Source organism: Bufo gargarizans, chromosome 3 (assembly GCF_014858855.1).
Source record: "Bufo gargarizans isolate SCDJY-AF-19 chromosome 3, ASM1485885v1, whole genome shotgun sequence".
Lineage (NCBI taxonomy): Eukaryota > Metazoa > Chordata > Amphibia > Anura > Bufonidae > Bufo > Bufo gargarizans.
The window spans coordinates 313,137,465-313,153,920 of NC_058082.1; the positions used below are offsets into that span (position 1 = coordinate 313,137,465).

At 43.3% G+C, this 16,456-nt stretch overlaps 1 protein-coding gene across 3 annotated transcripts in view; it reads left to right on the plus strand.

The window, feature by feature from the left end:
• Nucleotides 1-13,867, plus strand: part of RHBDL2 (rhomboid like 2) — a 40,420-nt gene extending 26,553 nt beyond the window's left edge. For all 3 annotated transcript variants that reach the window (XM_044286325.1, XM_044286324.1, XM_044286323.1), the window contains 5 exons: nucleotides 5,806-5,918; nucleotides 8,592-8,692; nucleotides 9,252-9,312; nucleotides 11,659-11,720; nucleotides 12,151-13,867. In XM_044286325.1, coding sequence (XP_044142260.1) covers nucleotides 5,806-5,918; nucleotides 8,592-8,692; nucleotides 9,252-9,312; nucleotides 11,659-11,720; nucleotides 12,151-12,330 — 517 coding nt within the window. In that variant the 3' untranslated portion in view covers nucleotides 12,331-13,867. The remainder of the gene's footprint in view (nucleotides 1-5,805; nucleotides 5,919-8,591; nucleotides 8,693-9,251; nucleotides 9,313-11,658; nucleotides 11,721-12,150) is intronic.
• Nucleotides 13,868-16,456: the final 2,589 nt, after the last annotated feature.

Here is a 16,456-nt window from a genome sequence, read left to right on the forward strand (position 1 = left end):
AGATGAGATCCAAAGAGCTGTCACTATCAGTGAAGCAAGCCATTATTAGGCTGAAAAAACAAAACAAACCCATCAGAGAGATAGCAAAAATATTAGGCATGGCCAAAACAACTGTTTGGAACATTCTTAAAAAGAAGGAACGCATCGGTGAGCTCAGCAACACCAAAAGACCCGGAAGACCACGGAAAACAACTGTGGTGGATGACTAAAAAATTCTTTCCCTGGTGAAGAAAAAAACCTTCACAACAGTTGGCCAGATCAGGAACACTCTCCAGGAGATAGGTGTATGTGTGTCAAAGAAGACTTCACCAGAGTGAATACAGAGGGTTCACCACAAGATGTAAACCACTGGTGAGCCTCAAAAACAGGAAGGCCATATTAGAGTTTGCCACTCAACATCTAAAAAAGCCTTCACAGTTCTGGAACAACATCCTATGGACAGATGAGACCAAGATCAACTTGTACCAGAGTGATGGGAAGAGAAGAGTATGGAAAAGGAAAGGAACTGCTCATGATTCTAAGCATACCGCCTCATCAGTGAAGCATAGTGGTGGTAGTGTCATGGCTTGGGCATGTATGGCTGCTAATGGAACTGGTTCTCTTGTATTTATGGATGATGTGACTGCTGACAAAAGCAGCAGGATGAATTCTGAAGTGTTTCGGGCAATATTATCTCCTCATATTCAGCCAAATACTTCAGAACTCATTGGACGGCGCTTCACAGTGCAGATGGACAATGACCCAAAGCATACTGCAAAAGCAACCAAAGAGTTTTTTAAGGGAAATAAGTTAAATGTTATGCAATGGCCAAGTCAATCACCTGACCTGAATCCGATTGAGCATGCATTTCACTTAAAAAACTGAAGGAAAAATGCCCCAAGAACAAGCAGGAACAGAAGACAGTTGCAGTAGAGGCCTGGCAGAGCTTTACCAGGGATGAAACCCAATGTTTGGGGATGTCTATGTGTTCCAGACTTCAGGCTGTAATTGACTGCAAAGGATTTGCAACCAAGTATTAAAAAATGAAAGTTTGATTTATGATTATTATTCTGTCCCATTACTTTTGGTCCCTTAAAAAGTGGGAGGCACATATGCAAACTGTTGTAATTCCTTTACCGTTCACCTGATTTAGCTGTAAATACCCTTAAATTAAAGCTTACAGCCAGGGGCGTAGCTAGAAATGACTGGGCCCCATAGCAACATTTTTTTATGGGCCCCCCTCTCCCGGATCTCCCACCCCCACATACCTCTCAGACCCCCACCCCTTCCAGAGCTCCCACCCAAACACCCTTGCAGGACCTCCCACCCCAACATCCCCACACCCCTCCTAGACCTCCCACCCTAAATCTTCCACCGCCAGTCCCCAGATATAATGGTCCAGACATCAAGTGTCCTGCTCCCCCCTCCTGCCTATATAATGGTCCAGACCTCCAGGTTCATGCTTCCCCCTACTCCCCATATATAATGGTCCAGACCTACAGGATCCTGCTTCCCCCTACTCCCCATATATAATGGTCTAGACCTCCAGGATCCTGCTTCCCCCTACTCCAAATATATAATGGTCCAGACCTCCAGGGTCCTGCTCCTCCCTATATAATGGTCCAGACCTCCAGGGTCCTGCTTCCCCCTCCTCCATAAATATAATGGTCCAAACCTCCAGTGTCCGGTTCCCACCTATATAATGGTCCAGACCTCCTGGGTCCTGCTCCCCCTTCTTAAATATAATGGTCCAGACCTCCAGGGTCCTAATCCCCCCCTTCTCCTTAAATATAATGGTCCAGACCTCTTGGGTCCTGCTCCCCCCTCCTCCCTATATAATGGTCCAGACCTCCAGGGTCCTGCTCCCCCCTAAATAGAATGGTCCAGACCTCCAGTGTCCTGCTTCCCCCTCCTCCCTAAATATAATGGTCCAGACCTCCAGGGTCCTGCTCCCCCTAAATAGAATGGTCCAGACCTCCAGTGTCCTGTTCCCCCCTATATAATGGTCCAGACCACAGGATCCTGCTCCCCCTTTTCCAGACCTCCAGTGTCCGGTTCCCACCTATATAATGGTCCAGACCTCCAGGATCCTGCTCCCCCTTCTCCTTAAATATAATGGTCCAGACCTCCAGGGTCCTGCTCCCCCCTTCTTAAATATAATGGTCCAGACCTCCAGGGTCCTGCTCCCCCCTCCTACCCAGATATAATGGTCCAGGCCTCGGGGATCCCACTCCCCCCTCCTCCCCAGATATAATGGTCCAGACCTCCAGGGTCCTGCTCCCCTAAATAGAATGGTCCAGACCTCCAGTGTCCTTTTCCCCCCTATATAATGGTCCAGACCAGACCTCCAGGGTCCTGCTCCCCCCTTCTCCTTAAATGTACTGGTCCAGACCTCCAGGGTGCTGCTCCCCCCTCCTCCCCAGATATAATGGTCCAGGACTCCACAGTAAGTTTTACCAGTCCCAGAGTCAGCCAGCCCTCACCTCACAGCAACTTGAACGTCTGCGCGCCCACACTCCAGCAGCGCTGCCAGGCCCAGCAGCACACAGCTTCGCTGTACGCTCCGCCTCCTCCACTTCCGGCCAGTTGGACTGCCGCCCAGACTGGGAGCGGGACCACTCCATTGCCTCATTGCAGGTATGCCTCTCTGCCTCCGGCCGCGCCCTATCACACTACCCACAGCCTGTAGGCCCTGCAGATAGCGCTTTCTCTGTCTGTCCCGGAGGGGCCTGCCCTGTAGCTACGCCACATGAATAAAAATAATAATCCTTAGCCGGCGGCCCGGGCCCCCAGTGGCGTTGGGCCCCATAGCCATTGCTATGGCTGCTATGGTGATCCCTACGCCCATGCTTACAGTCTGCAGTTAAAGCACATCTTGTTCGTTTCATTTCAAATGCATTGTAGTGGTATATAGAGCTAAACATGTTAGAATTGTGTAGATGTCCCAATATTTATGGACTTAACTGTATATCCATTAGGTTACATTTCTTCTGGAATGGGAGTAATTATATCAGATTTTAGGCCCTTAAACATACCATTAAGAGAAGACCTGTCACCCAGTTCTTTAGCCGGAGCAGCATGCAGCTAATCAATAACTTGTAATGATTGAACTCGCTAACCCAAGGCCTAAATGTGCAATGGAACTCACTTATCTGTGGATTTTAAACTACATACAGAAGCTATACCAGAGAAGTTCCGAAATCTCACCCGGAGCATAATGGAGGGCTTTATACAATATGCCATTTTCTGCAATTAAAGGGGTTATGCCATGATTAATGTAAAAAAATGATTATCATATTTTACATAACAATCTCTTTCTAACAAAGCTAGAACTAGCCATGTATCTCACATGGATCCAGAGATCTCCCCATTTATTGCGCCAATTGCACTGCCATTATTTTATGCTGGTAGCTCAGGGGGTGTATCCTTTCTCGTGGGGGCATGCTCTTTATGCTGCAACTCTTTCTGCATAACTACCACAGCTTGTAACAAAACTTATGGCGGGTGGTAGTTGAAGATTTAAACTGAGCGCGTGCGACCACCTGAATGAGGTGGACAAGAAATAAGGAAAAGAACTACCAGCAGGTAGCACTATATAGTTACATTTTATTGAATAACTCAGTGGTTGTACTAAATGCTTAATTACATGCTATTAGAAAAGTATTCAGATCCAGGTGCTTGTTTGAAAAATGTTAAATATTTTCCATGGCACAACCCCTTTAAGAATAAATGATCTAGAAGAATGATTTCTTCCACTGAAGTAGTCAGCATTGTATACACTAGGGATGCTCAACCTGCGGCGCTCCAGCTGTTGTAAAACTACAACTCCCACGATGCTCTTCTGTAGGATGATAGCCGTAGGCTGTCAGGGAATGGTGGGAGTTGTAGTTTTGCAACAGCTGGAGGGCCGCAAGTTGAACATGCCTGGTATACACCATAAATAAAGCTTGCCGTAAAGTGGATTTTTGTCTCCTATTTCAATCGGATCTACAGACTGTTTAATATATACGGGGTCTGACAGGCTTCTACCAATGTCTACCTTTGGGGAAAACAAGGATCCTGGTGGCTGCATAAACTAAACAACCTAAGCCATGCCTTCAATAGTTGTTGCCAAAACTCTTTAGGGGGAATTTATCATATGCAATATTTGAAGTCCATTTTGCTTAAGTCTGCATTGGCATACTTTGATCCAAATTTATCAAATGTAAAAATTGTTTTGTTCATTTAATGCATCTTTGAACTTTACACTTGTTACTCCACTTTTTCTATGCCATCCCCCTGCTCAAGTGACTTTTCAAAAAGTTACATTGATAAATCTGGAGGGGAAATAATTACCATACCTAACCAGTGAGAGGTGTAAAATTCAAAAAGTTGCAAACTCTGTTTTGCAACTTTTTTAAAACCAGAATTCTAGAGTGCAGGGTGTGATAAGTTCCCCCATTTTTGTCCGACTGTTGTTCCTCCTGATTTCTCCATACATATGCACTCTCATTTCGAACAAGTGCGCATGTACTCTCAAGAGAAATAAACAGCTGCCAGACACCAACAGTAGTGGCTTAACGCCCAGGAGAACAATGGACTGAACAGGTTGACACACTATGCCACCAACGATTTTTAACTATAGAGGGAGGAAGGGGGGGGCGATGGGCACACACTGTGCCACCAACGATATTCAAACTGGGGAGGGGGGGTCTGCCCCCTGCTGCCTGGCAGCCCTGATCTCTTACAGGAGAATATGATAGTACAATTAACCCCTTTAGGTGCCGCACCTGAAGAGGTTAATTGTGCTATCATATCCCCCTGTAAGAGATCGGGTGGTGCCAGGCAGCAGGGGGCAGTCTTGTACCAAGTTTGCAGTGTATTCTAACCTGAAGCGTCCCCATCACCATGGGAACGCTTCTGTGTTAGAATATACTGTCGGAAATGAGTTTTCACGAAGTGAAAACTTAGATCAGAAAAAGCTTTTATGCAGACGGATCTTCGGATCCGTCTGTATGAAAGCAACCTACGGCCACGGATCACGGACACGGATGCCAATCTTGTGTGCATCCGTGTTCTTTCACGGACCCATTGACTTGAATGGATCCGTGAACCGTTGTCCGTCAAAAAAATAGGACAGGTCATATTTTTTTGACGGACAGGATACACGGATCACGGCCTCGGCTGCAAAACGGTGCATTTTCCGATTTTTCCACGGACCCATTGAAAGTCAATGGGTCCGCGAAAAAAAACGGAAAACGGCACAACGGCCACGGATGCACACAACGGTCGTGTGCATGAGGCCTAAGAATGATTTGAACATGACAAAAGTGCATGCAAAATCAAACCATGGTTGCCCACAGACAACATTGGGGTTTTTCTATTGACTATTATGTCTGGCATCGAAAATAAAAACATCATCCATGAATTAATAAGAAGGTTTGGCAATGTTTGTACAGCTCATGCACTATTAGGGTTGTGTCACACATACGTTTTTGTGGCAGTTTTTCATGCAGTTTTGTGAGCCAAAGCCTGAAGTAGATCCAAGAGTAACCATAAATAGAAATCCTTCCTTTATTTTTCAAATTCCCTTCCAACCCACTTCTGACTCAAAAGACCACATCAAAAGCTGCCATAAAAACTGTGTGTGACACCACCCTTAAAGTGACATGCGCTGTGGAAACAAAAGCCTGAAGGCAACAGCAATGATGGCCATGAAGCCTGAGTGAGAGGGTGGGATTGTTGCTGCAGATAACATAGCCCTTTGCTCCTCCAGTACATTCCAACAGTCTAACAGACAGACCCAGGCTGACATTTAATTTAACCATGTATGCATTTTTTTCATAGAGTACAACACATTATTGGGAACCTGTTTCTCCAGCTTTTTCTTGGAATCCCACTAGAGATGGTCCATAAAGGACACCGTGTTGGATTAGTTTACATTGCAGGAGTCATCGGAGGTCAGTGTTATTGCAAGTGCTAACCTGTAAACTCTAATGTACCATTTTTTGAATGAATGAGTAACACTGACTCTCTATAGTCAAAAAAGTGAATAAGTCTAAGGATTTTACGTCATACTTTTGTATTATACTATGTAGTGTACAAAGAATATCAACAGGCTGTTGTTGATGGAGCTGTTGCCCTTATGTCTCTATTAGTAATATGAATACACTGGGATGTATGGTCATGGACCATGGCTCTGACTGGATTATTATGACCATAATACATGCTGTGGCCTACTTAGACTGCTTGTATGCTCACATAATAAAAAGCAGCAGGCACTAATGTGTTAATGATCATGGCTGATCTACAGTAGGTATTTTCACAGACCATAATGATTGTTATTCAAAGGTGAGGCTTCACTTTACAGTAATTATTTTTGCCTTTACTAACTCAACCTCATAGATTCTGAATCTATCAGCAGTGTTCACGGTTAACCGCCACTCCATTCCAACTCCTCCTCACTTCCACTGGGCAGCAAAGAGGAACAGGGAGCTCTAGACAGATCCACCGCCGCTTCTAAATATAAGCCAGCTTCCGAGCTGGCTTACATTTAGACCATTTTCTACGCCGAAAACAGGCATAGAAAATGGTAAATGAGATGGGCCTGCCGACCTTCCCAGCCCACACCAGGCCCACTTTTTTAGACCTGGCGTGAGCAGGGTGAAGTCGCAGATTGCGGCACAAAGGAACTTTGTGCCAGAAATACGCCTAATATAGGTGTATTTCTGGTTAATAAATGACAAATAATGTACTAAATAATACATAAATATATCAAAACATATTCATATTTACTTATGATTATGTACCTATTTTTTGTTTTTGTTTTTAAGGCGTCATGGCTTCCATTCATAATGGAAACGTGGCAGCTATAACAGATCCTGTTCTCAACTCTGATGGGTCCCACTGACCTATAATAAGGGTTTGTTAGGCTTCAGTTTGGTTGTGTTTTTTCCCCCAGCAAGAATACCTTTGAAAGACACATCAAAAATTGTGGAACCCCAGACAGAATGTTAACATATCTTTTCAGAATTTCACAATGCAGCATATCTTTCTTTAGGGTGGATAGGGCTATAATAAATAAAGTCAAATGATAACATTTCATCTGCCTTCACCCAATCTCAAGATTGTGACTCCACTGGGGACAAGGACTGGTGTGAGTTATGACAATCGCAAGATTGTGACTCCCCTGGGGACAAGGACTGGTGTGAGTGATGCCTTCTAGATTGTGACTCCCCTGGGGACAAGGACTGGTGTGAGTGATGCCCTCTAGATTGTGATCTCACTGGGGACGAGGACTGGTGTGAGCGATGCCCTCTAGATTGTGATCTCACTGGGGATGAGGACTGGTGTGAGTGATGCCCTCTAGATTGTGACTCCCCTGGGGACAAGGACTGGTGTGAGTGATGCCCTCTAGACTGTGACTTCCTTGGGGACAAGGACTGGTGTGAGTGATGCCCTCTAGATTGTGACTCCCCTGGGGACAAGGACTGGTGTGAGTGATGCCCTCTAGATTGTGACTCCCCTGGGGACAAGGACTGGTGTGAGTGATGCCCTCTAGATTGTGACTCCCCTGGGGACAAGGACTGGTGTGAGTGATGCCCTCTAGATTGTGACTTTCCTGGGGACAAAGACTGGTGTGAGTGATGCCCTCTAGATTGTGATCTCACTGGGGACGAGGACTGGTGTGAGCGATGCCCTCTAGATTGTGATCTCACTGGGGATGAGGACTGGTGTGAGTGATGCCCTCTAGATTGTGACTCCCCTGGGGACAAGGACTGGTGTGAGTGATGCCCTCTAGACTGTGACTTCCTTGGGGACAAGGACTGGTGTGAGTGATGCCCTCTAGATTGTGACTCCCCTGGGGACAAGGACTGGTGTGAGTGATGCCCTCTAGATTGTGACTCCCCTGGGGACAAGAACTGGTGTGAGTGATGCCCTCTAGATTGTGACTCCCCTGGGGACAAGGACTGGTGTGAGTGATGCCCTCTAGATTGTGACTTTCCTGGGGACAAGGACTGGTGTGAGTGATGCCCTCTAGATTGTGACTTCCCTGGGGACAAGGACTGGTGTGAGTAATGCCCTCTAGATTGTGACTCCCCTGGGGAGAAGGACTGGTGTGAGTGATGCCCTCTAGATTGTGACTCCCCTGGAGACGAGGACTGGTGTGAGTGATGCCCTCTAGATTGTGACTCCCCTGGGGACAAGGACTGGTGTGAGTGATGCCCTCTAGATTGTGACTCCCCTGGGGACGAGGACTGGTGTGAGTGATGCCCTCTAGATTGTGATCTCACTGGGGGCGAGGACTGGTGTGAGAGTTGACAATCTCAGTACAGTGCTGTGGAATATATTGATATAATTCAAGACTTTATCAACGTATCTAATTATTCTACTGTCATTTGAAGAAGCACACTAATTATAGATACTTTCCACATCAATCTGAACTCATTTATTTTTATTTTAGTGCTGACATATTCTGCAGTGCTGTACAGCGATTCTCATCACACACCTCAGCCCCTGTCCGCAGGGGGCTCACAATCCAACTGAATGCTTGAACTTTCAGAAAAGTGCACCCATTATTCATATTCTGCAGCTGCATACCAACATGTGAGGATTTCTGTCTTTACAACTAGGGTCTCTGGCAAGCTCCATCTTTGATCCACACCTTGGTCTGGTAGGAGCCTCTGGGGGAGTCTACGCCCTAATTGGAGGTTACTTCATGAATGTCATAGTGGTAAGTTGAATTTTGTAACAATATATACATATTGTATATGGTATTAACTTTTCAGCTGTTATTGTGTATCCATAATACTGACTAAATAAGATACCTGGTACTGTGGTATTAAGAACTAAAAAAAAAAATGCCTAGTAGAGAAATCAACAAATAATGTCTGATGACATTTGACATTCATTTTAAATGCTGATTCTTTTTAGTACTTGATACAACCCTTGATATAAATCTATATTCTTCTGCTCACAGTAAAACAATGGGGGTAATTGGGTCTAGCCAAGTAGAGTTGTAAAATGTGTTTATACTGGAAACACAAGGAAATGGATAAAAATACTTACACCTGGACTGGCATATGAAAGTTGCAAATTTTTGTTCAAGTTTCATTTCGTGAATAATGTGAGGCTCTCTGCTCTTGCCAGTTTTTTTTAAAATTGGTGGGGATTAGCAGAAAGGGCTAGGACTCCGTAGCCCAAAAGACTTACTATAATTTATATTAGAACTGCAATAACTGCTAGAGGTACAGTCAAAATGAAGAAAATGTTATTTGTTGTTTTTTCCACAGAATTTCACAGACATGGTGCCTTTGTTTGGAATTTTTAGAATATTGGCCATTCTTATGATAGGTAAGTGCCTATAATATACACTAGATGGACAAAAGTATTTGGACACACCTCTTAATTATGGAATTCAGGTATTTCATTCAGTCCCCTTGCCACAGGTGTATAAAATCCAGCATCTAGCCATGCAGTCTGCCTTTAGAAACATTGAGCGGGGAACCACTGCTGTAACAAGTCAGTGCATGAAATTTCTTCCCTACTAGATATTCCACCATCAACTGTGAGCGTTATTATTGCAAAGTGGAAGCATTTAGGAACCACAGCAACTCAGCAATAAAGTAGCAGACCATGTAAAGTTACAGAGCTGAGTGCTGAGGCGCATAGTGCATAAAAGTTTCCAACGCTCCTCCGACTGAATAACTGCAGAGCTGCAAACCTCCTTTGGCATTAACATCAGCACAAAAACTTTATGGCCTGGATTTCTATTACCGAGCAGGTGCATGTACTGTACGTCTTACATCACCAAGCACGATGCATCGGATAGAGTGGTGTAAAGTATGCTGTCCCTGGACTCTGGAGCAGTGGAGTGATGAATCATGTTTCTCCGGCAGTCTGATGGACAAGTCTGGATTTGACAAATGCCCGGAGAACATTACCTGCCTGACTGCAATGTGCCAACTATAAGTTTTAGTGGCTGAGGCATAATGTGATGGGGTTGCTTTTCAATGGTTGGCCTAAGCCCCTTAGCTACAGTGTAGGAAAATCTTAAAGGGTACCTGTCTCTATGAAAATGGGGTGTTAATCTACAGGCATCATGTTATAGAGCAGGGGCAGCTGAGTAGATTGATATAAGTTTTATGGGAAAAGATTTAGTAAAACTTGTAATTTATACATTTAAATTCCTGCTCATTCTGGGCTTTGAAGATAAGGAGATGGTCCTATCAGTGATTGACAGTCTCCCCCTATGACTGTGAATACACAGATAGCTGTCAGTCAGTGATAGGCCCTTGACTTCAAAGCCCAGAATGATCAGGAATTTAAATGAATGATATACAAGTTATCCTGAGTCTACACAGCTCTTACAGTTCTATAACATGATGTCTGCAACTCAGACACCATGTTCAATGTGACATGTTCCATTTAATGCTTCAGCATACCAAGACATTTGGGCAGTTGTACGCTTCCAACTTTGTGAGAGCAGTTTAGTCAAGACCCTTTTCTGTTCCAGCATGACTGTGCCCCAACAAAGCAAGGTTCATAATGGCATGGTTGGGTGAGCTTGGTTTGGAAGAGCTTGACTGGCCCACACAGAGCCCTTACCTCAACCCCATCAAACACCTTTGGGATGAACTAGAACGGAGATTGAGAACCAGGCCCCTCTTATCCAGTATCAACGTCTGACCTCACAAATGCTTTTCTGGATGAATTGGCAAAAATTTCTGGAGACACACTCTAAAATGTTGTAGAAAGTCTTCCTGTAGATGTAATGTGTAGTTGTCCCAATACTTTTATCAATATAGTCTACATATATACCAACTGGTCTGACATTATTTCTCATTATAGGCTGTTTTGAGTCTCTTTCTGTCTCTCTTCTCACAGAGGGGACATGTTTGCATCTTGTTTTTTAATATTACAAAATTACAGCAGTTTGAAATCATCTGTTCGTTCTGTAATGGTGATAGGCAGCACTATAGTCTATAAAATATTAGGGTGGGCTTGTGTTCATGCAAATCAGCCAACTTTAAAAAGCAGAGCTGCAGAGTAGGCAATAGGGGAGAACAGTAGCCTGATTTTGTGATGAGTGAGGGTACTTTCTCAAGGGTCTCAATACCGGAAAAAAACGCATCAGTTTTTTCCTAATGCATTCTGAATGGAAATCAATCCGTTCAGTATGCATCAGGATGTCTGTTCCGTCCCTTGTACGGTATTTGACAAAGGTAATTGCCGCGTTGCCGGATCTGGTCTTCCGGTCTGCACATGCGCCGGGACATAGGAGCAGCTATTTTTGCTTTTTTGCTTTTAAGCTTTGATCTAACAGATCCGGAAAAAAACATATTTCCGTTTGCATACTGTTTGCCGGATCTGGCAGGCAGTTCCGTTGCCAGAACTGCCTGCCAGATCCGAACAGCTCTAGTGTGAAAGTACCCTTAGGAGATGCATTTTAAACTACTTCAGAATCGCTGGAGCCACTGACCATATCTGTGGCCTAATAAAGCAGAGGCAAAATGCAGCCAGCACTGATGAAAATAAGTAGTCACTTACCTACAACTGTGCATCCACTGTAAGTTGTCCTACATACAGTATGATGCACAACAGAGGTGAAGGAATGGCCTTCAGCATCACCACAATCATTAAGGTTATATGGATTTTGCTTGTTAAATCTTAAAATATGATTTCCTCTTTGTTGTACAGTTGGGACTGATGTTGGATTTGCCCTCTACAGAAGATATATCTCTAAAGTGTCCGGTTCAAAGGTAAACAGTCTTTTTTCGATAAAGCTAAGTTCACACAGGGACAAAGGCCTGTCATACATATGAGATAGATGTCAGCCGGACACATTACTCAGCTGACAGCTACCACTCCTGATCCCCCATACACACACACATGCTCCGCTCCAATAAGTATGCATGTGTTTTGAATGAGGAGAGGCGAGAAAGCCACTTTTCATACTGCTCTGGCAGGATCGGGCATATGTAAAAGGTGTACATGTATCCATTTTTTATGTGAATTTAGAAATATAATTTGTAAAAGTGGTCTTGGCATTTTTGGGACATTTTTCTTCTACTTTGAATAAAACTAAAGTAAATCTAAAAAATATGTCAAAATGCTTTGGAACTTGCAGGCTACAGTCAATCAATTAATGGCTTTCTTGGCATTAACCATTTGTTCTTCTGGCTTTCACAGGTCTCATTTGTGGCTCACTTTGCAGGAGGGCTTGCAGGAATGTCTATAGGCTACGCAGTGTTCAGCTGCTTTGACAAAAAACTGATAAAGGACCCAAGGTTCTGGATCTGCATTGCCGCATACGTCGCTTTCCTGGTTTTTGCTGTATTCTTCAATATATTCTTGTCTCCGGTGTCCTAATTCTTTTAAAAAACCAGAATATGTTTACTCCTCAACATCTCAAATCTGAGAACTTGAAGCTTCTGGGCCAACCTCCCACATGCAATTTATATTATGGATGTCTTATCATGTTGCAAAGGTGCCCACCCCTGTTCTTGACCCCAGATATCCCAATAGTTAAACACAGTTTTGGATAATTCTCAGAATATGGACACAGAAAAGGGCGCCTAGTGGAGTCATTTCTAACCATCATGCCACGGTTCAACTTGACCTGTATGCTACTGCCTTACTTTTAAAAATGTTTACAAGATTCAGAAAATCTAGTTTATACCTCAGTGCCACAGGAAAAAACCCTTTCCTCACTTACTAAGTGTATATGTCAAATTTCGGAAAGACTATTGCCTGTGGTTGAACAGCCATGAAGTGCCTTGATATGCGTAATACTTGACCAATTTATCGTGCTTGATGGATCATATCAGAACTATACATGTTTTGTGCCTTTTTACTTGTAATTTAAATGTCAGGTGTACCTAAAGGTTTACTATATTTATTGGTCGGTTATGTTGTACATATATACTCATGTATTATCCCGTTTGTAGTGCCACCCTTCCTGACATCTTATAGCATGTCTTTAAGCCAACTGTCATCTGCCTGTTTTCTATATTCTTGGTGGCTCTTTTACTTTTACTCATTGGGACTGATTTATTGAGTGGCATGTGATATGCCTGTCTTAATCAGCTGTTTTGCTGGCACACACCTCTTAAAAATGTTGGCGCATCTGGGAAGGTGTGTGTGCGTCAGAAACTGAAAACTATACCAGCCAGAAGTTGGTGTAGATCTTAGACGTAATTATAAACCTGCTTTCAGGTGTAAGTCGTGTTACGTTTCTCATTACCTCCCACTCACACCCTGCCCACTTTTTAAAAACATTTTGAAAGCAACAGAAAGTCTCATAATTTTTGCGCATATGAGCCTTGCAAAAAAAAAATCCGCTATTCTATGCCATAAAACCAGCATAGCAACCTTGATCACTTCCACGCTGTATATATGAAGTTAATGGTACATGCGCTTTTAGTTTATGGTTTCAAACTTCAATAGAAGCTGGCTCTCTGACGATTTCTTTATTACAATAGGGACTGTTTGGGGTCTTCTCTGTCCCTTCCAAGTCACTTTAATTACCGTAAATTAAAATAAATGGTATATGAGCATATTCTGCTAACCCCAGAAATATTTAAATATACACAGATGTTTAATAGTAAGGGCATGTTCACACAGTGGATTCTCTATGTTATTTTGACATATATTCTGCATGGAAAACCATGTGTATTCCATCTTCTATTTTCTCTCAATGGGAAATCTGCATTGCGGCTGCTAAATCCATCGGTGGATCCACCCCACGTAAACTGTAATATTAGCGATATTGCCCATAGACAAGAGCGGTGCTGCTAATGACAGTTTACACATTTAAAGGGTCCCTGTCATCAGACAAATCTGTAAATGTAGCTGGCTGACATTAGCGATGTGCTAATGTCAGCAGAACATAACTGTATGACTTATATCCCCCTGCCTGCCGCCGTTTGCGCTAAATAATTTCTTTTATAATATGCAAATGAGCCTCTAGGTGCTAGTGGGGCCTCGCTGCAGCACCAGAGGCTCTGTCCTCTCACCATTTGACGCCCCTTGTAAAGGTGATTGACATCCTCGGTCACCTCCGTGCCCAGCAAATCCCGCGCCTGCGCCGTCCATTTTAGTATTAGGCGCAGGCGCAGTGAGTGAAGGTCGGCAGCAGGCGAGCGTCCTTCACTCACTGTGCCTAATACTAAAATGGACGGCACGGGATTTGCGGGGCACAGTGCCAAACGGTGAGAGGACGGAGCCTCTAGATACTGCAGCGAGGCCCCACTAGCACCTAGATGCTCATTTGCATATGATAAAAGTCATTATTTAGCGCGAACGGCAGCAGGCAGTGACATATAAGTCATACAGTTATGTTCTGCTGACATTAGCACATCGCTCATGTCAGCCAGCTACATAACAATTTTTCTGATGACAGACCCTTTAAGTTTTTACTGACTTTTCATGTGATGATAACTTTGGCTTTTGTCACAGTGAACACAAGCCTTTTATATATATATATATATATATATATATATATATACATATATATATATATATATATATATATATATGTATATATAGTATCCTGTTTGAACAATAAAATGTGGAAATTGCATATTGAACATGACAGTGTAGCATGTGTAATACCCTACACCACTTCTACTCTATTGAGTACAAGTGGTGGAGGCAAGGTGCAATCAAAATTGGTCATATGTAGGTTTTCTGAGTTTAAGATATTGGTAGCCTATCCTCAAGATAGGCCACCAACAACAAATCGGTGGGGGGCTGACTCTCAGCACCCAGGCCAGCCAGCTGTTTGGAAGAACTGCAGTGCTTGTGTGGAGGCTCTAGCCTCTTCATTATTTACATGGGGTTGTCTACCAGCATGCTGTCTACTTAGTAGGGGTTGTACAGGATATTTCAGCTTTGTTTCATTTCAGTGAATAAATCAAAGCTGCAAGACCCTGCACCATGGGGAAGAGGCAGGAACACTCTGGGGAAGATTTATCAAAATTGGTGCAAAGAAAAACTGGCTTACTTGCCCATAGCAACCAATCAGATTCTGCCTCTATTTTTTAATTCCATCAGTTTATTAAATCAGGGCCAATGACTGTTAATGGGGGCTTTGTGGCTGGTACTCAGGGCACTGTCTACATATCCATCTTTGGACATGGATGTCGACCACTGATGCTAAGGCTGCTGAGGCCAAAATAAGCTGTTTGAGATGTTGTGGCGCACAGTAAAAGTATACAGTATACAGCATAGTGGAAGCTCCACTATAACACTATACATTTAACTACAAACCACATGGCTTGTATATTGCTTCCAGTGGTCATCCATGTACACAGTTATATACAATAATATAAAGTTATGATATCAAACTAATAAAATAAGGATATCTATGTGATAGCTTTTTAATGTAATACAATCTAATGAGCATGTTTACCAGATTGCCAATATACAAGTGTAGCAAACTTTCCGATTTGGCAGGGACTAGGTCGGGGGGCGTACTATAGGGCGTGAAGTATTATAAAAGTGCTGTTACAGATTTCGAGTTGAATCCCAGGGAGGGGGTTCAAGTTACTCCTCCAATTAGGACTGTACAGGTTTTTAGCCTAAAGTTTAGCCCCTGACAAACATTTAGACTTGATACAAGTTGCATCACTTGTCAGTTATACAATGAGTAAGTTCTATTCAGATAAAAGTAGAAAAATGCTTATGATTGACAGCGGAATAGCAAAGGTATTATTGTGCTAGCATCATTCTTCAGGCTGACTCATTGTTTGTTTCCACCCTGCCTGAATCAGACACACATGCAAATCAAGTTCTATCCTATGACCAATAAGAAGGAAGGCAGGTTTTGTCATAAAATAATAAAATAACGTGTATATAATGAGCTATGAATATGTCATATTGCTGAAACATGTCAGATGACCATACAGTGTTCCATTAAAGTTTTAATACGCCTTAGATACAATAATAGTAATTTTATGGTTCATTTAGCGCTGGATTTACAACTTGCTTCAAAATGACATACTTACTCGACTATTTCATCTCCTGCTGCGTCCAGTGCTGCTGGTCCGATCCAACCCGCCTGGCTGTGGTTATTTGGCTTCAGCGATGATGCCTCTATATACTGCAACCAATCACTGGTCTCAGTGGTAATTTTCTGTAAATTGCTGAGGCCAGTGATGTCAGGTATATGGGAACATTACTACTGCAGCCAAGAAGATCATGTTATGGCACCTGCAGTGAGGATCCAAGCAACAGCAGTGAAAGCGGTAGGGAATGAGATAGGTGATTATATGTTATTTTAACGTTTTATGACAAATGCAATTTTGGCTGACTTTTTAATAACTCAGACAACCTCTTTAAAAGCTGTAAAGTTTTCAGAATATTAAACTTTAGCCAGCGGACACCTTCCTGTCTACCCTGTGTAATTGAATGGACTAATGGCACATGCGGTAGTACCATGACCAGGATGCCACTAACAGCTCGTATCCTGCACTGTGACAGGGAACTGAAATAG